Genomic DNA, 22,095 nt, shown 5'->3' with positions numbered 1-22,095 from the left:
GTAGTGATTCTATAATTCATTAATTCTTAATTTCACATAACAAGTTTTACTCATAATGGCAAAGACATTGTTCTACAATTGTCCAATATTGGAGATTTTGTGGCTGCATTAAAGGATCTTGGGCAAAAAATTGCAGTTTCTAAAACATACCAATTTAGAATGATATGTTATGATTACCCACTGATTATCTAATTTCTTTTTGTCCACTCTATCTTGAATGTCATGATTACATGGGCACAGCTTCAAAAGGATAAAGACTTTGGAATAAGAATTAAAGGCGCACTGATGAATACTTTTTAGAGGTGATGAAATTTTCACACATGTATCGATCTTGTTTTGTATCAGACACTTCAGTTTACAAGCCTAACCCATCGCCTCTAAGCGATTGAAATCTTCCATAGAGTGAACACGAGGTTCATCCAGTTCACATATCCAAAGGGTTACATTTTTCAGTCACACTACGTCTTCCTAATCATGCACAAACATTCTTGAGATGGAGCAAATTTTGACAATTGGATAAGTCTAGAGAAGGATTTCATTACCGTATTTTAAAAGAAAACTTGCATTAGAAAAAAAATATATATAATCACTCATGTATATATAAAACAAATTGAAAAAAAAACCCTGATTTTTAAATAATTTTCTTCCTTTCTAGCAGCTGGTATTTTGTATATCATCCTCTTTACTTTAGTCTGTGGATAAATTGAAATTTACAATTTTTCACTCAAAACAACTGCTCACTATGTGATGATAAAAAAAGAACAACAACACTGCAGCAAGCCAAGATATTACTATCAGCTTTCAAGGAGAAGTACCTAGCTACAGTAAATTGATGTACAATACTAATGAATAAAAAAATTTGGATACAGTAGGGAGGTTTTCATAACTTGGCAAACAGTCCTGGCCTGGTCTTTAAACAGACTGGACTAGCATCCGAGGTTTACACCACAGAAATCTTGATGAGTTTCAAGCAAAGTTGGCCTCAACAGGCTTGGGAAGACTCTACAAGTTGAACTTTATAGACTCAACAACTTGGAGGAGGGGGAAGGGATTTCACCTGTGTAATGTAAAGTTAATATCAATCATAACAAAACATGTAAAATCTGGTACATGTATAAATAGTGAATCTTAGTGAACCTTTACATATCAACAGTGGCGGATCCAGGCGGGGGCACACTGGGTACGCACCTTTCATTTTTGTTAAAACAAAATAGATAAAAAGAAAAAATGGGGGGGGGTATGCCCCCCCCCCCCTTTAATTTTGTACAAGGCTTTACGGAATTCCTGGATTTGCCCCTGTTTAAAGTCCTATTCATTGCTACTGAAACTGAAGTCACTCCTACCTTTGACACATAAGACAGAGTGGGATTGCATGTACTACAATGTACATACTTTATGTCTATATCACATTGATTATGGCACATAACATCAATAAGCATTATTGGCATACTGTTTCTTTGAGGCAAGCACATTTCTGGCATTAATGAGTTGACACAATGAGGAGCACTTCATGTTGCTCTGAAGATGGGTAAAAGCACTGCATTACAAGGGTTTAGGAGGAAATCTTGTCCTTCTTATGAGTTGACGAGTAGTTATGATATTATTTCATAACTGATTGCTACAGAACAATGAGAATGAGATTGAAAGCAAGCAGGGAAAATAAAACCAAAAGAAAACAAATGAAAAACAAAATATGCTGCACAGTTTTGCTCTGGTCGAGGAGAAAGCTTCATGTCTGCTACTTGACGATGACACCGCTGGATTATCTGACAAAATTTGTGTGAGATTATTCCACGTCACTGTGAACCATTCAGAGTTTAGTTTGTGGTGACTATAATAGGGAGCTCTATCTTTGCAGGCTGTGTACGGAATAGTCGGAAATCTACACCACAGACTTCTCCAATCCTTGGAATGGCAACGTATGCCGCGAGTGGCGTGCGCGCACACACACACTTATCTTGAATCTCTCTTGAAATCCGTACCCCGTGATGGTCAAACAGTCACAAGGTCGATGGCCGCTGCCGGCAAGAGTTTTCGTTGGGGCTCTCAATCCCAACAGAGCTTGAGCATCACGAGTCAATGCTGGCATCCAATCTATCCACCTGCTCACACACATCCATGAGAGCGCGATCGAGATCGTCCATGTCCGAGGGGATGGACTGGCTGTACACGCCGTTGTCCACCCCGCCTATCGTGGAGGTCGACGAGGCATCGCTAGCAGTTCGCCCCGACCTGCGACCTCCGGGGTAATAATTAAAATTGTCCTGCAGGTTGTGTTTCTCAAGAAAGCGCTCAAAGTAATCAATGTCCTTCTCAGGAATGTATGGCCTCATGTCTGCAGGTAAGGAAAAAAAAACCAGAGAGAAATTAACATACATGTAAAAATAACCAAGTTCATGAAATTACAGGATGACATTGCCATATGGACAAATAAGTGCTTCTACCTATTCTCATTTTCTTTTCTTTTTTTCATTCATGCTGCATTAGGGCTACCAGTTATGCTGAAGGGATCATTTGCTTGTTCTCAATTCTCTGTGTTTGCTTAATTCTTCTTTTTTTTCATGAGACATATATTATCCGTATTTCAGGATTGGAGTTCAAGCAGAATTCACAGTGCATAACTATGTTCTCACTGTTCAGAAACATACTTGCACAGTTCAGGTGGATACTTGCAGTTTTATAAAAGAAATCCCCCTTTCTTATTCTCATTGTTTGTTTTGGAACTGCAAGATTAAAGATTCATCTGTAATACTTTTTCACTGAATAGCCACCGACTAAAATTCAAGAAAACCACCCCAAAATAAGATAAAAATGTCATTTGATATCACCATGACTGCTAAGACCAGTGTCTTTCATTTCAGATTTGTATGTGTGTGTCATACGAATAAAGATAACAACTGCAAACTCAAGAAAATGAATTAAACTTAAAAAACAAACTAATATTACTACAAAATCAAGACAGCTACTGTACATACATTTCAGCTTTATGATTTCCTAAATAGAATACAAAAACAAATGCTATCTTTATTTCTCATGAACACAATCACACCTGCAAATTTTTCTTTTGGTCATTGTGGATCATAGATGAATATAATGGGCACTATTATTAAAGTCTACACTCTCTCTCTCTCACACACACACACACACACACACACACACACACACACAAATGAACCTCTGCCAGTTTCACATTCTATGACACGCCATGCAACACTCTTTTCAACACCATTGTTTTGAAAACCTACGTAAAGTCAACAAATGTGCCTCTTATGATAACCATAGTCAGGCATAGAAAATGAAATAAACTTTAAGCAATACGCACTCTTCTCTACACTCTGAATTATCTTCTGGTCATATCGCATTTCAATGCCGTATTGCAACACTAACCGCACATCACATACTGCACTAAGACACATGAGAATAATGCTCTATGGTATCAATGTAAATACTGGATAGTACAGTGACCTTTGAACAACCAAGCAATGGCAAATTGGATATGAATATCAGCATGTTTATCGGGAGTGTAATCTAAATGCCCAAACACACAGTGTATATGTCTCTGCAATTAGCTGGGCAATTTTAGGAATTTTTTAGAAATTTCAAAAAAACAATGAAGAGTTTGGGCAGTTAATCATTAATCTTTTTTTTTTTCTTCCAAAAAAAAAATTGTGTATCTGTCCCTCAAATCCATTTTTATTGGTATTTTCACTACAGTTTCAAGGCAATGTCACAGCTGGCCAACAACTTATATGTTCCTACATGTACGTTTGATTTTATAACTGTATTCCTGTTCACATGGAGAAAATAAGTCTCTTCTTAACAGACACATATAACTAGCCTAATTGATAATAGGAATCTCTTCTTAACAGACATATGTGTAACTAGCCAAATTGATAAGTTAGAACTTCAAGAAACTGATACGTCCCATCAAAAACAAAACAATAAAAACAACATATTTGTCCTCATACAATGTCAGATTGAAATTAGAGGAAATTAAAAAAAAAAAAAAGTGAGGAACTACTGTTCCACAGTGTGAAATGCCTGGATGACTCCTCACAGCAGTTAAATTGTATTTGCATACCCCATCGGAGGGCGATTGAGTTTTAATAAACCTGAAAACTAAACTATATACGTGTAGTTCAGTTTGATATGCATCAGTAATGTACTACTGAATGCCACAGTCAAACACTGTTACACTACACTCGCTCATCTTTTTAGCTCTTTTTAATTCTGAGCACTCTGAAAAATTGGACCACAATATCACATCAGACACGCCCATACAAATTGCAAGCATATTATACACACAATCCTCCTCTGAGAAATTATCCATCTGCATGCTGTTAAAATGTCACACTCGGTATGACGCACCCATTCACATTAGTTTGTTATTTTGAATGTCCCAATGTAAAGCCAATTTTGAATGCTAGAAGAGTATCAGTGGGGGAAAGAATATTTAATGTATTTTGTGTTACTACAAAGTATCAGTTATGTTTTTGAGAAATATGAAAATAAGCTGAACTGAAACTGAAATTGAAACTGTATCCCAAGATGCTTTTGAAGGAGCTGGCTTACAGTACATTCTTATTGATCATCTTACCTACCACACAAGCAAAAATTACTCAGAAAGGAACTCAACGCTATCCTGTACAAAATAGGTCTTTTAATACAGGGACTACAGAATGCACATGTTCACAGTAAACGTTAAAGACTCGGGAGTTCTAAGCATTTACAAGACTAGGACCCATAAACAGCTACCGGGACTACAATCTCCATGACTTCACATCTGAGGAATCAATAGCTTTTTATAGTTATACAATTGGAATGCTGCGAGTATTATTCTATCGAAAATTTACTATTCTCAATTATATTTTAGTACTGTACATTATATAGTTCGGATGCTTTCTTCCCCTAGAAAACAATAAAACAAAGAGATATGGGATACAACAAGCAATAATTTTTAGAAAAACTGCTCAGCTGAGTACCAAATCAATGACTAAAAAGAATCATGGAAAAAAAGTGCAAACATAATTCCGCTGGAAAGTGTAAGAGATAAAGTAACAATGCAATACTGTAAAAGTGGATATTTTCGCGCGACTAATTTTTCGCGCTTGGCCGGGTCAGAAGAGTTTCGCGTGTTTATAATTCCGCGGAATCAAGACATCACGCACAGGAATGTATGGCAAGCAAAAATATTCGCGTGCTTTTATTTTCGCGCTAGTTTCTGGTTGCGCGAAGCGCGAAATGCACGAAAATTTCAACACCGCGAAAATTTCTACTTTTACAGTAGTCCAACCAGAAATATATAGCTTTTCTAACAATCTACAAGGATAAAGAGACAGAACAGGGCAAAAATAAAAATGAATTTACATTACATACATAAACATGAACCAACTAATGGTCATGATTGAAACTTTAATATCGTACCTAATATTTACAAATTTAGATTGATTTCACTTTCAAGATAACAATTTTGCACTTTCTCTTGGCAATTGTACTATATTCTTTCCCAGCAGATGTAAGGACACATTAATAAATCTGCAATTACTGTCATCAACATTAACTGGCACACATTAAATGCACTGCAAAACCAGCAAAACCTCCCACGACCAGATTATAAATGAGGATGAACCTCCCCCCCCCCCAAAAAAAAAAAAAAAATAGATGAAATGGAAATGAAACTTCAAAGCCTCTTTTCTCAGCAAATACTTTTCCAAGGGATGTACTTTCTTTCAATCATTTTGATGAGTGAGGAGAGTCCATTTGTATTGAGTTACACATCATTTTAAAGCTTAGAGTCTGCTCTTTTAGAATCTGCCCTTAACTAGCAGTCCATATCTGGCAACTTTTTGGTGGTTTTGAAATGCAGGGTTACAAATGGAAAACTAAAAAAAAAAAGAACAAAAAAAAAGATGGACTGGATTCAAATGAGCTAAAAATCCAGTCACATCTGATCATTTCTTAGATATGGCATGACATACTGGAATCTGTTCTTTTTTTTTTAGGAGGGGGGGGGGGGAGATGGGATAAATTGGTGAAAAGTTACCACAGCAAGTGAATAGAAACAAAACAAAAAATACTTCAGCCATGACAAGGATGTCATATTAAACAACATTTAAACTTTGATATTTTACAAGAGTGTAAGATGGGAACAATACATGTAGGAGTCAGTTTTTGAGTTATCATTTGCTATGAAATGGTGATAGATCCCAATCAAGTGATTGGGAAAGAGCTATTATGTGACCAGTCATATGTTTGGCATAATGGCTCATCACTTCATGTGTTTCTGACTGTTCCATAATTACTACCAAGTGGATGATATCTACTAATGCTCTGTGTAATGTGCATTTAGTGCATTTCTGCATGTACAAATTGTATTTGAACCATATGTGGTCTATTAAACTTTCCAGTGTATGTAAACCACGTTTTACTTATATTTAAATGATGTTCCATACCTATCTGAATGAGCTAACCCAGAGAGGCCTGCATATTGGCATGGTTGTATACAGTAGCTTTTAAACACTTGAAGGGATGGTAGAGTTTTGGTTGAGACCTAATTTTAGGTTTCTAAAATTTTTTGGTGAGATAATGAGAAACCTCTTATGAAATATGAAAGAGCATGTAATTTCATGAGGAATTCAAAATTTATTTGATGAAAATTGGTTCTGAAATGGCTGAGATATCAAAAACAGAGCGATTCTAAGAAGCGTGGGACCCACAATTTATTACGATCGCTTTGTTTTACTTTGTTTTTGGATGTTTCAGTCATTCCAAACCCGATTTTCTTGAAATAAACTTTGAATTCGTCTTAAATTGGTATGCTCTGTTCTATTTCATAAGTGTTTTCTTGATATCTCGCAAAAAGTTAAAAGCCCAATTCTCATCTCCACCAATACTGTACCATCCCTTTAAATACAACAACATCACATCAACCAAAGTATCTTACTTGAAAAAAGAAAAAGAAAAAGAAAAAAAAAGAAGACTGCACTATCAATAATCGTCATGAGATTGTTCAAACTAAATTGCTTTCCAGTTATTTTCACTATATCTCAACGTAAATCTCGTGAAATGTAAAAATTGACATTTAATGGCGTTCCATCTGCTATTGCTACTATAATCACATAGGCACATTCTGTGCAATGTGAAATTCCTATAAATGCATAAAATAAAAACATAAAACATAATGTACAATAAGTCATTTGAATGATATAACGCATGATTTTTTTTTTCTATATCAATTCTTCTTGTATCTGTTGCAATATGAACAGATTTTGATTGTTCAGAAAGTTACATAATTATGGATGTCATGCACAGCTGGGTTGTGTGGAGTACAATGCATGGAAAACTCTTGATCTGACAGGGAACTAGAAATATTTGAGTCAGTGAACGTTAGCCACAGCAGCTTCTGGATCCCCGGGTCAAAGTTCATGCGAAGAGAAGGCCGGTGTCTCTCCTCTCCCTGTGTCTCTCACTATGTACACACTACAGCTGCATACTGTAACCTGGAATGTATGAATAATTCATGAGCACCATGAATGATTCATGAGCACGCCATGAATGGATTATGACATGTTAATGAGGATGCAGGCATTCTTTTTAAAATAATAATCACGGCGAGACTGAGAAGGGATCGATGGTGCCCATGGCAGAGAGCAGCGAGCGGGTGAAGGGACCAGAGTTGCCGCTGATGGTGGAGTCGGCGTCATCGCTGAGGTTGCTGATGGAGGCACGACTACGGCTGCCGTACGGGTCCTCGATGTCGTTGTCGAGCATGTAGGTGTCGAAGAAATTTCGGTGCTGCTCGCTAATCAGACACATGCGCATTCCTGTTGGGAGGGAAGGGAGGGAGTGGGTAGGAATCGTCAAGAGCTGTGGTAGACTTGCCAGTCTAATCATTTATGCAAATTTATGCATATTTCTTCCCCACACAGCATGTGGAGGGGAAATCCCCTTGAATACTTCTGGACCTTTGCGAACATGTCTGGAGATCCACTACCTTCTCAAAACCTTTCCAGAACATATGTATGTGTATAAATTTCACAAGGCAATGGCTCAAACAACAAAGATAAAAACATAACTATGGATAGCAGGACTGAAAGCCCCATTTCAACTGGCAAATTTAAGGTCTTGATTCCAGCGGTAGGGCGGGGCAATCAACCTCTCCCCTTAATATCTCAGAGACTAAATAGTCCACTGGCTTGTAATTTTATATGGAGTTACAGAGACTTACTGGCAATGTATTCATGAAATGAAGTTCTATATTCAGCATTTGATATTGCTGATGGATCTTAATTAGAAAGCATTAATGTTTTGGGACGCTCCATATAAGTTTAAGAAAAATATGGTAAATAAACATGCACTTCAGTGATGAGGCAGGAGACAGTAATTTGCTATCATGAAGGGGAAAATATGTTCCATGGATTTTTATAAATTATTTGTCCATTTTCCACATTTCTTTTGTGTAATATCATATTTCTTAATATTTCAACTTGCAACTTTTCTCTGTTAAACAGTGTTCAAGAAAAACCCCATAACAAACTTAGATCATACACGTGGATTGAAGATTTCATATCAAAAGCTCCACCCCATTTACTTCCAACAGAATAGAAAAAGAACTTCTCAAAATGACAATATCCTGCCAGTAGACTTTATTGGAGTCACAGCAAAACTCATAATAGAGGAGTGGGTTTTGAGCTGTTAAATGAATACCAATCCAGCTGAAACAGGGTAATTTCTTTCCTTTTTCTTTTTTTTTGGGGGGGGGGAGGAGGTGGGGGAAGATCTCTCTGTATCAATTTAGATCATGCCTTGAAAGATACTTCAATAATCTTGTATGGTATAACCCTTTCAATCATAATGGAAATGGAAAAACAGTGATCTGTTTAATGCATGGATACATGGCACATGCATGCAACTAAATCAAGTATGGCAGTTGTTTGCTGGGATTTGAATGAATTGGGGGACAAAAGTGGGGATGAAACTAGCAACTCGCAAAGAGTTGAACAAAGAATACAGGCAGTCATACATGTACATGTTTACAGGCTGCACAACATTTTGTTATATCTACCGGTTGCATATATGAAATTGATGGATCTTCCCATTTACCGTTATAACACCAGAACATATTACTGGGACTAAAAGCAGTTTGATAGCTACGAGCAATGTAAGGTGCAATGTACAGTACATAGCCTTGAAAGCTTTCTAGCATTGTCTATCAAAAGCCAGCAAAAGTAAGACTTGCTGTGCGTGATTACTGGTGCAACCTGAAATGATGTATGAGTAAAAGTAAGTTGGATGATTATAATATACTATGAAGGCCTACATGTACTAGTTAGTATTATCATGCGTATGATTAAAAAAGCAGTTTGTTAATTCTGTCCGATTTTGGCACCATTTGCTTAAATGCAAGCCTCTTGAATAATACTTATCAAAGTCAAGGAGAGTAATTATGCAAAAGTCAACTCTTCTGTGTATGATTTATATGAATGTGTATAGTAATTTTTAGTATCTCTGGATTCCAAAATATGAATTGTGCAATACAAACAAAGGAACAAGTTAGGGCAGACATGATTCAAGCGACAAGCAATAAAACAAATATTGATAGTCAAAATATGTGAATCATATAGCATGGCATTGTGTGGAAAGAACATAGACTCTAAAGTGAAGAACTTGTGAAACATGGGACACACATGGAGTTTATACTTGTTGCGGTGCCTGTGCGAGTGCAGTGGGTTGTAATGCGTAAAAGCAAATGATTAAAAAAAGAAATGAATTGTAAAGTAAACTTTGAGAGTGTACAATTGGCGGCAGGCAGATTTGAAGATGCAATGAAAAACATTCATGGCAGTACTGTGACATGCAAGCAAGACGTTACATTACATATCGCTGAGTTTTCTCTTTTTTTATCACCAATCAATTTTCTCAGACTTTTTTTTGGGGGGGATGGAATACAGGAGCAAATCATCTGAATGTCTACTTTGTTAGCATGTCATGTTGTCCACTGCATGTATATGTACATGTATGTATACCACAGAAAATTAAATGGCATGGAAATCTTTACAAATTTTATGTTCCAACTGAATTTATGAAATAACATCGGAGCATTTTCTTGGTTGGGTTCTATTTTTGAGATATCAAAATTAATGTTTGGAAATCACCACTGCGAAGTTATAATTTTCATGTGATGCTCACCGAAATTGACCAACAATGAAAATTAGCCGTGCTTCTGTTTTAACAGTACCGGTGGCACCTGATTCACAAATCATATCTGCACTGCAGAATTAAACTTTATATTGAGGTCTATGAAAAAGATCACATGGTCTCCTAAGGTATTTGAAACTCCTACAGTATTTGAAAATAACATTCTTCCTACAGGCTATGGAATAGAAATTTACAAACAGCATTCTTTGGCACTAAATATCATGACAACAGCTACCTGTAAATGAGCTATGCTAGAAAAATAGTACAAGGCTGTACATGTATATCACACTGTAGCACAAGTAATATAATGGATTTTTGTTGGTTTTGTTTAATGGGCTTTACATTTTGAAGAGCAAGAGCAACTGAATACAGAATGAAGCCAATAGTCTTACTGTAGGTGGATTAAACGGAGCCATGGATCAAAGGAATTATGGATAGGCAATGAATAGACGAAAAAAACCCACCCAAAAAACAATACATTTAGTCTACTCTAAAACTTTATTAAAGGCAGGGCAAGGGAACCATGAGATACAATGTTTATACATGTATACAGTGTAAGTTTTAAAGCAGAAAGGTATGTAGTGGAAATCAGCAAATTCTAATGAAAGATATGACTTTAAAAGAAAGATGCGCATTCTACTATAAAGTTCATCCCATTTCCAAAAATATCCCGCATCAATTCTGGCAAAGTCTACCACAGCCCCACTAATAATTCCCCTTCATTCGTTGATGGGGAGAAGAGTGAGACATGAAGAAAAATTGTAAATCTCTGCCGGGACACGGTGACAAAAAACCCATCCACCTGCTAGAACTGCTAGGAATGAAAACACATTCTAAGAGAGAGAGAGAGAAATATATCAAAGAGAAATAAAATGTTCTCGTTATTAATCACAGGAAGAGAGATAACTTGGTTTTCATGGTTAGTAAAATGAAAAGAAAGAAAGACGATGAAGTACCTAGGTTTCCAGCAAGATACGGGTGAAAAAGAAAATATGAAAACGGAAAAGCTTGGACACAGGAATTCATAGAAGACAGCTCCGATTGTACTATCTGCCAATCACGATGTACTTGCCTCACAAGAAACAGCAGTTTAGAAAATATAATAAAAATGCCCTACAGCTTTCAGATGAATTTGTTCTACCCTTCGAAAATATGGAAAGTTGATTTCCAATGTACAGTTGGAAGATGAACTGTTACTCTGTGATTGAGTACCACTTGACATCAAACTATCAAACAACGACGTGAAAAGCAACCAAGTTTCCATCTGGGGGGCGTTTCATCAACGAGTTCGTCGGAGTTTTCACCGACGAATTTGCTATCAGCCAATCAGACGCAAGGATTTATACTGACAACTGTCAAAAGCTAATGAAATCCTTGGTCAGGGGGGTGTTTCATTAACGAGTTCGTCGGAGTTTTCACCGACAAATTTGCTATCAGCCAATCAGACCAAGGATTTCATTAGCTTTTAACAGTTGTCAGTGTAAATCCTTGCGTCTGATTGGCTGATAGCAAATTTGTCGGTGAAAACTCCGACGAACTCGTTGATGAAACGCCCCCCTGATTGGCTGATAGCAAATTTGTCGGTGAAAACTCCGACGAACTCGTTGATGAAACGCCCCCCTGATCCAAACTAAGCCGACATAATTCTTAATCGGTCGGCGACATGATCTCTCTGTAATATTGTCTTAGTTTGGTATCCATTGTCTTAGTTTGGTATCCATTGTCTTAGTTTGGTATCCATAGTCTTACATGTAGTTTGGTATCCATTGCATTACTTGGGTTTGTTTTATCTCTTTCTGCCTTTTATTTTTTGGTTATCTTGGCAATCAAATCTATAAAACATGTACCAATGTACCTGGTCTTCAAGGACTTTGAGTAGTCCACAATGTCATCCCACAATTTAAAGGGATGGTATAGTTTTGGTTGAGATGGGAATTCAGGTTTTAACTTTTTACGAGATGATTAGAAAACTTCTTATATGAAATTTTAAAAAGCATACATTTCCAGAGGAATTAAAAGTTTAACTGACAAAAATTGGTTCTGAAATAGCTGAGATATCCAGAAACAAAGAGGTCCTAATAAAACGTGGGTCCCACCTTTTATTAGGACCACTTTGTTTTACTTTGTTTTTTTGATATCTCAGCCATTTCAAAACCGATTTTCATCAAATAAACTTTGAATTCCTCTTAGATTCTATGCTCTCTTGTATTTCATATAAATGGTTTCTAATCATCTCGTAATAAGTTAAAACCTCAATTCCCATCTCAACCAACACTATACCATCCTTTTAAGATACCCACTAGCTAGAGAGCTGGAGGCGATTTTGAGCCCTGATTTCTTTATCAACCACATTCAAGGTGTGGTTTCAGCTCCCCTTTTTTTTATCTTAAAAAAAAAATGCAAATATGCATATCACAAGGATGACAGATTTGAAAGAGTACAGATAAAGCCAAGCTGTCAATTATGAATTACTGTGCCCGTTGCTCCGACATGTCATGGTTTATACAGAGTCCCATTTCGTCAATGTGCAGAAGAAACGTTGAACAAATCAGCAAAGATATTGAAGATAATCTACAAGAAGAGCATTCAGTTTGCTATATCATACATATATAAATGAATTGAATAATGAGAGAAAAGAAATTGTTAATTCAAATGATGCACCCCTGTCTACAATTCCAATGAAAAGGATTAAAGGCTCTGTTTGGAAAAAAAGAAAGAGAGAGAGAGAGCGCGCGCCTGAATTAGAAGAGAAACCTGCACCATTAGCGTGTTATGAAGACCAGAGATGTACACATGATGCTACGTAGAAATATAATCCAAGAAAGAGGAAAATCTTCATTAGTGAAAGAAACGAAGTTTTGACATATTAGATATAAATATTAGATATCAACACAGTATCTCTCTTTGTATCAAAACCTGTGATGGGATTGACAACTCCAAATCAGACTTGATATAAAACTGTAGATTATTTGTAAACTATTTATCCTGGAAGTATGCATTGGCTAGAATAAAAAAAAAATCAAAAAAAAAAATCACTGCAATTATTTATTGATAGTGACTGGCGCCAGAGGTGCATACACTGTCTGTCCACCTCCAAATTAAACTGTCAATCAAAACGCCTTTCATTCACACTTACACCAAGATGACAAAGTTAGTTTGTAAGATGTGTGATTATCACCCAATTATTGAATCAATTCACAATCAAGAAATTGTTGTAGATATCCCTCCTAAAAAAAGTAATACCACAATCTGCCTATTACTACACATAAACGTGTCAGAGGCATCACAATTGCACTAGTAAGAAACTCTAATTCTTCGAATAGTTGCCACTGGCAAAAATATAAACTGTATTGCACTTTACATGAAAAGATGTGTGGATATGTATATATGCCGTAACAGTGTACCTTTATGATGAATAATATCTAGCATCTGCTACAAGCCAATCACATACACACACCACATCTAACTTTGGATCTGGCTTCATGGAACACACAGAACAGTCTTGTGTGTAGAAGCGTTCATTTCAAAGTCAGACATTAGAATCTTGCGACAGAAGAAAATGAAGATACACCTGTAGAGATCTTATAAATGATCATTATAATACAGTGATTGGACTATGAAAGAGCTCAACATTCTAACTTCTACTATCAAAGCGACAGTCACTCACACGATAGATTACTGTACAGAAACACACAAAAGAAAATGTTATCATGAAAAAAAAAAAGCGACATCAGAGTACATACTTCTATGCACAAATTGGTTAGCCAAGGTTCTGACAGAGAGTAATTGGATCTACTTCCACAAGAGAGTATGAAACATTACTTTCAGACACTCAGAAGAAACTGTAGTAAATATACAGTGCAACAATTGCTGAAGACTAAAAAACAAACCAAAAAACAAAAAACAAAAAACAACAGATGTGTGTCGATGAATTGATTCATATTATAAATTTGATAATATATGCAGCACACAGTTATGATAGCATACACATACAAGAGAGATATAAGAAAATATCTAATCCTACATAGTAAATGCTCAAATGGCACTGTATAAGGAAAAGTAAAGATAATGTACATGTATTTGAATGCAGGTTGAACCATAGGCTTTTTAACAGTATACAGTGTACTTGCATATCTGAGGTGAACTACAATGTGGTACACGTATATTGTACATGTTTAATAGTAACCCTCACTATCAGAGCAATCCCAGCACTTTTTGGCCCTTCTTGTGATTTTCTTTTCTTTACAATACATCATTTTACTAGCAAGACGTCCATTTACCAGTGCTTTACTTTCATAGACAGTATCCTACACTAACTTGTATACACTATTATGATCATGAAAAGAGCAATATCTTTTATAGAATTTTACCAAAACTTTGATTCATATTCGAGAGTTCTCCCTCCCCCCTCCCTTCTTTACGATGTAAGAAAACTGTACATTCATACAAACAAACACATAGACAAACAAGTAAAGTCAGGCACACACAAACACAATGGCAAACGTATTTGCATGGAGCTGAAAAAGCCTTAATTGTCCATAGCATTGGTTTAACTGTGGAGTGGGCATGTCAATACAATATGTACACTGTAAATTGCGCCTTGTACATCATTTTCATCATAAATCTGTAGTGCTTCGCTGAATAATTTGCACTTTTCTCTCCCCATGCAACCACACAGGATGTTATCTGTGGGTTAACCTGTTGAGAATGGACTGATTTTGCTTCAGTATGAATTTCCCATAGACACCTGCCTGAGTATTCTCGAGACCCATCTTTCACGTGTTAACAGAAGAGCTCTGCTGAAATATTGCATCTGAATGCACTAATACCAATACATTGTATCAATGCTTATATATTTAGTGCAACATAAAATTTATTTACAGCCCAAATGCTGGGGTCTGGGAGGCCAATAGAGAACATGTAACACAATACACACACTTTGACACCCTAGAGGATAACTCAAATGTTTTATAATTAGCAATGACCAGACACTAGACACTACACTTTCTATGCTTCCTCATTTTTGCTCAGTTTGACATTGCAAGATAAACCTAACACTCAGCATAGCACATTGTTTGTTCACAGAATGTTAATCCTGATTTATTCACCCTAACACAAGAAGAGTGAAAATAAAGGATATTAAAAGAACACACTGAAATTAATGCATTTTCCTTCAGTGAAATATCTGAATATTTAGATTAAAACTGAACAGTAGACAGTTGTGAAAGTGTACTGCATTTTGTCAGCACAAAAGATAAGGTCATGATTGAAAGAAGCGTCACACTTTTTTTCCTACAGAGAAATGGCTGCCCGTAGTAGAAAGTGTGTTAGTATTGTGGTACTAGCCTTCTGTACTTTTGAATAGTAAGAAGTACACAGACAAAACACGCAACAGAAAATGTACACATACGCACAACATACACAGACACGCGTATGAAACACACACAGACATGTGTATACAGCATACACAGACGTTTCTACACACATAAAGCAAGAGACAAACTTTGTCCAACACAATTGATATCATTCACTAATAAACCTTTACTATCACCCCCAGAATATGACCAATGAGATATGTTCTAAAACAGCAAGCATTTAAATAATCAAGACAGAAAAAGAGCTTCACTGATCACATAACAGAAACCGAAGAAAATGACTATTGATTCTTCATGATACTTGAACTATATCGACTGCAACAATACATCTAAAAAAAAATAAAAAATTGACGTGTTGACACCTGTGATGACGAGTTGTATAAAGCGCATACAACAATTACACCTAGAGAAACCTGCGAGGGGGTTTTAGTTTCCACGAGAATGCCTTCCACTGTTAACACTTAACACTGTGCATATGTGTGTTTGTGTGCAAGCATCATAAGTGTAGTTACAAGTGTGAATCTGTGTTTACTATTTAAACACACTTAGTTGATCATTTCACTCAATTTTTGATAATGCGACGATGACAAACATGGAGCAGTGTGCTGCACCATACACACACTGTCATTCATTTCTTCTTCTTCTTTTAAAATTTATGGATGGTGTGGACACAGACTTCACGGCTCAAGCAGCATGGTTAATGGGGAACTGTGCAAGGGGACTTTACACCAGTGATTAAATTCAGAGTAGACAGTGGTTATTCACAAGAGAGTACACTTGGAGTGCTGGCAAATACAGTGGTAAATTGTGATTGCTTGACTACCTCAAGCAGGTTTCATGTTATTATTAACAGTCCAGGATGCTGTCATATTTTTGTATCCTACAATTTTGAAAAATTGCAGGATCAACTTGAAGGGTCTTGATGCAAATTTGGAAACTTAAAGCCATGAGTGACTCTGTAGTCTTCAGCTGAAGAACACATACAGTTTAATACAAAGAAGGTGAAAACACCTCATTATTTCTACCAATAGGGGAATGATCTGGACAAACTTGAATTTACATCAAATTAACTTTTTTTTCTTCAAACTTTGCTTGAAATGAAACCACTTATAGCCCATTAATCTGACTTTCAATTCAATATGTAATGTAACTTTGCACTAACTTTTGTTAGTTCTGTATATGAATCCCTATGGAATGTTTTACTGGTTGCCTATTTTATGCTATTCAAAACACTAAAGTACAACTGTCTTTTCTCAAAAATGGTATTCCGATTCCTATAAATTGAGCACTGTGAGTCATTCCCGTTGTCACAGCTGGTTCACACACATAGGGCATTTCAAGAAAGGCTGGATTATATTGTAAAAAGCATCATGTTTCTGAGAGAAAGATAATTTCTGAGAGAAAAGATAATTTGCTCTACGCAAATGGTCAGTAGAGGGCGCTACCCAGGAAATATGAGAGCTGGTCCAAAGCTGCTAGGGATCGAAGCACTTTATGCATGAAGCAGTCTTGTTTACACGGTTACCACGGCTACCACTCCATCAAAGCAATCTTTAAAGCTCTGCAGAACAAACCTCCACCACAAGTGCTATTACTCCTTAAACCCAACACCTGCTGGACAAGCTTCGACCTCTGACCTTTGACCCCTTGACACTTACCTGGGAATAGTGACTTCCTGTCGGGGCCGTAGAGCATCTGGAGGCTGGAGCAGAAGCTCTCGATGGACCCCATCTGGCGGTACTCCTTGAGGATCGCTGCGAAGCGCTGGAGCTCTTCGCCGTTCAGCTTGCTTCTCAGCTGAGGGAGGGAATAATTTTACGTAGAAACAGTTCAGATTACATATTGTATGTGTTCTGCCATCTTTTTGAAATAGAAAGTACCATAGTGTATCAGGGCAATTACCTCCCGAGGACAATTACCCCCCCCCCCCCCCCCCCCCCCCCGGCTAAATACTGGTTAGTGATAAGATTAGAGTAAAGATTAGGGTTAGGGTTAGGGTTAGGGCTAGAGTTTGGGTTAGGGTTTGGATTGGGTTTAGGATTAGAATTAGGGTTAGGGGCAGGGGAAGGGTCTGGTGTAATTATCCAGGGGATAATTGCCCAAGACCCATACCATAGATGAGTCTTAATCCTGTTCAGGGTAATCTGGTTGGCAGGCCTATTGGGGCCGATGCTGCAGTACAAAACTCTGTCACGCTCTGGCTTGAAGCTCAAAGAATCGAGTTCCATAAAATTCATACCTCTTGAATGTTTGAACTACAGACTTCACAGGTAGATAAATCCCAACATTTCTGCAGTATAAACTCCCTCATGAATACTTGAGACTCAACTTTGCATGAAGTTATAATTTCTCATGAATTTTATCCTTGCATATACACTGTATTCCATGTTTCCACAGCACCATCAAGAACTTAATAATCAGTCAAAATATGTAAAATTTCAAATGCAATAGGACCTTATCATTTCAGAATCATGGCATTATTCTTCTTGTGATGAAACTCAGTAGAACTTAAACAGGTTGATTATAAATGAAGGATAACGTTGAGGATGATGATGATGATGATGATAAAATGCCCACTGCGCCTGTCATTATCACACGAACAAGTTACCTCCTCAATGTACTCTTGTAATAAGACTTTGGCCGTCACACTGATGATTTCAGCACTGTTTGAGCTCGCTCCGACTGCACTGTAGTCACCGGCAATGGCATCGTTGTCCCTGGAATAATCATAAAACGAACAGGAAAGATCAATCATCGGCTAGCAAAATTCTCTGAGATGGAAGTGAAATTACTCATACTGTACATTCTTTTTGTTTGTTTTTGTTTGCTCTATCAGACAATAAGTCTCATTATTGTGAGGATGAGTTACAGGAAGGCTACAGAAATGGCCCCGCCCGAGGAGTTGTCTTTACGACATGATAACGATGACACAACAATACTACCAATGAGAATGCTAATGATCATATTATTAAAAATGGCAACTTGAAAAGCACTCGGAGAGCGCAGATCTCCACCAAGCAAGCAACTCACTTCCACCCATAGTACACGCACGCAATTTTATTTCCAAATATAGAAGCCTTGTGCTTACGTCATCAGCTTCTAGCTGCGCGGCACCTTGCCTGAACATAGCATGCGCTTTAGTGCGTGTATGTAAACCTCCAGTATGCATAGCTTGAACTCCTGCATGTTCATGGACCTCATATAGCAAAAGATGAAAAAATCCTTCAAAAACCCATAAAATTCCCAAAATCACTACCAAAATTTCATCATCTGTTGCATGTGTCATTGTCGACCTTTCCTGCCAGGTTCATTCAAATCTGCTCACAGCTTTTAGAGATATTTTGCAAACAGACAAACCAATGCTGATGATTACTTAACCTACTTCCTTGGCAGAGGTGACAAGGATGATAATGATAATGACAAGAAGAAGAAGAAGAGGAGGAGGAGGAAGAAGAATAGGAGTAATAACAATAGAAAGATAGATGAACAGATAAATAGATTCACATGACAACTATAAAACATTGCCCCTCATGGCAGCAGCGAGTGATAGTCATGATCTAGTTTGTATTCCTCTATCTACATCTCATCAGAGCCATCACACTTCATCCTATATCATCGTTTCCGACATCTGATGGGCATGTATCACCATACGACTGCCTGGAGAATTGCCAAGAAATGAAAGATCCAAGACAAACAGTGTTCAGACCACACCCATCCAGACCCTTAACTCACATGGAGTCAATAAAAAGAGAAAAATAACAAGACTCGGCTTCCTTAGAGACCCTTTAGGGTGGAGATATCAAGGATGTAGAAAAGCTGGCCCAGCTCTGATATATTTGAGGATTCCCATTACAAATTGCGCACAGCTTTATCACTGATATTTGTGTATAGTGCACACACAGCCTAAGAATCTCGACGATGAGCATTCGCTCTGATGCACGTATTCCCCGACTGGTGCTACATTGTATTTGCGTTTTTTTATTGTGCTCTAGAGGGACTGTGAATAAACTCAGGCCACCCACGAATCGCCACACTAGCGGGGGCTTTCATATGTGCTTGATGAATGTCATTTATGGCATCTTACCCCGGCGGTTGATACATGTCAGGCAGCGGTGGTCTTTGGTGATTTGTCGAGTCTGTTGTGAGAGAGAGAGAGAGAGAAGATATAAAAGTAAAAGTGAATTCACACTATGGTGACTCTGGTAGAATGACTTCTTCTTGAGTTAGGTTAAGCCATCGCAAAAGTTTGGGGAACACAATTTCAATTTTGAGAAAAGGGTTCATTTTAGCAAACCAAAAATGAATGAATGAATGAATGAATGAATGAATGAATGAATGAATGAATGAATGAATGAATGAATGAATGAATGAATGAATGAATGAATGAATGAATGAATGAATGAATGAATGAATGAATGAATGAATGAATGAATGAATGAATGAATGAATGAATGAATGAATGAATGAATGAATGAATGAATGAATGAATGAATGAATGAATGAATGAATGAATGAATGAATGAATGAATGAATGAACAAATAAATAAATAACTTAATAAATAAACAAATAAATAAATAAATAACTGTAGATGCAAATTACAAGTGTATGTACTTTTGATAGTGTGTGTTCACTAATCAAACAAATTCCAAACTTGTTTAAGGTCAAGCATATATTCAAGTATACAAAGATACATTTGTATATTTATGCAAAACTACATTCGTGAAAAAAAAAGATTATCTGTCACTGAATGGATTATCTGGGGATTTTTTTCTCTCCAACTGAAATACTGCTATTACATTTTCATACAAACTCTTATACAGTTAATTCTTTCTTTCAAACTACTATGAAGAAATGTAAGGATTGTTTGCTTGTTTGTTTGTTTTTTTCCAAATTATGCTTAGAATTTTGGTGAACACTGCAACAGAGTGTTTAGTCCAATATAGTGACAAAGCCTGCAAATGATTCATGGGAAATACATGTGTGCCATCTTGTTATTTGTACATCAATACAGACTAAATTTTGATTATTTACTGTATCATTATCACAGCTCAAAGCCACCTACAAGTCTGAGATTGAAATTACACAAATGTCAAACAATGACGGTTACTCCAAAAAGATTTTGTGAACAGGACCCGGCTGGCCACCATCACAGCATATCAAACCATGGGACCGGATAATGGTACAAACAGAAATACATTGTAGCATCATGACCACAGTGTGAGAGTAACTTTCCTGCAAAGGAATTTCCTATTCATTGGTAGAATTAAAGGACAAGTTCACCTTCATAAACATAAGGATTGAGAGAATGTAGCAATATTAGTAGAACACATCATTGAAAGTTTGAGGAAAATCGGACAATCCGTTCAAAAGTTATGAATTTTTGAAGTTTTAATGCAGTAACCACTGGATGAGAAGACTACTGCATTGTATGAATAACTTAGATGTCACATGCGTACAACAATATAAGGAAAATACAAAGAGAATTTCACAAAATTTCATCTTTTGAAAAAAGTACACATTCCCTTGACTCGTTACCGACATAATATGTTAGGGGTAATATCATTCCCCCTGCCTTTAGAAAGAGGCAAGTCAAGTGCTCTTTTATTATGCGAAAAAAAGTGAAAATATGTTGAATTTTCTTTACATTTTCTTTATACTGTTGTACGCATATGACTCACAAGCTGTAGTAGTCTCCTCATCCAGCGGTTCCAACACAAAAATTTTAAAAATTCATAACTTTTGCATCGATTGTCCAATTTTCCTCAAACTTTCACTGATGTGTTCTACTAATATTGCTGCATTCTCTCAGTCCTTATGTTTATGAAGGTGAACTTGTCCTTTAAGAATGCTGGAATCAGTGAAGACTCAAAGACTCTCCCAAACATAGCTCCTTGCTTTCAGTTCACGACAAAAGCTAGTATTGGACATCAAACTTATTGTACGTCCTCTCATTCCTAACTATAACTGACACACTCTCTCTTTCAATTATCGGATGCATTGTGTCAACAACATTGGGGCTGGGTTGTCCTAAAAAAAAAAATTGTTGCCCTCGTGGACCGGCCCAGCTGACAACATGGAAGCCATTAACAATGCTCCTCAGCAATTATTTGTTGTCGGAAAATAAGCATGTCAGCCACCCTTCCCACGTCCCTCGGTCGGAGCGACAGGTCTCCGCTGCGAGCACGCCTCCGGGGAGTACCCCCCTAATCTGATGTCTTCCTTCATGGGTGAGTGAATCAACCGCCGCGGCATGATGCGGCGACATCAGCGTCAAGCACTCGCTCATAATCATTGTTTGCACGCTGACTTTTCTCGTTTTGATCATCGTTGCTTTGTTTTACTCATTCTTCTTTTTTCCCCCTCTTTCCCCAATGGTATCCTGTCTTAAGAAGTGCACACCCTCATCTAGATTTAGTCACTCTTATTTGTGAAGCTTTTAGTGCACTGACTTTGTTAGCACAGAATAACAAAGGAAGAGGAAAAAAGACTCAAGAGTTAAAGAGAAATTCCATCCTGATAATA

At 37.0% G+C, this 22,095-nt stretch overlaps 1 protein-coding gene across 1 annotated transcript; it reads right to left on the bottom strand.

The window, feature by feature from the left end:
- Positions 1-1,277: 1,277 nt before the first annotated feature.
- Positions 1,278-21,825, bottom strand: LOC139717570 (cerebral cavernous malformations protein 2 homolog). Its single transcript, XM_071629076.1, has 5 exons — positions 21,720-21,825; positions 19,657-19,708; positions 18,181-18,289; positions 17,231-17,369; positions 1,278-2,335 (listed from the first exon to the last, which is right to left on the bottom strand). The coding sequence occupies exons 1-5, from the start codon at positions 21,823-21,825 to the stop codon at positions 2,070-2,072; spliced, it is 672 nt and encodes a 223-aa protein (XP_071485177.1). The 3' UTR covers positions 1,278-2,069.
- Positions 21,826-22,095: the final 270 nt, after the last annotated feature.

This window comes from Diadema antillarum, unplaced genomic scaffold (assembly GCF_040938485.1).
Source record: "Diadema antillarum isolate AM-2024a unplaced genomic scaffold, OU_Dant_1.0 scf00000077, whole genome shotgun sequence".
Classification (NCBI taxonomy): domain Eukaryota; kingdom Metazoa; phylum Echinodermata; class Echinoidea; order Diadematoida; family Diadematidae; genus Diadema; species Diadema antillarum.
Note: the sequence above shows the minus strand (reverse complement) of the source record. Positions and strands in the feature narration are given on the sequence as shown.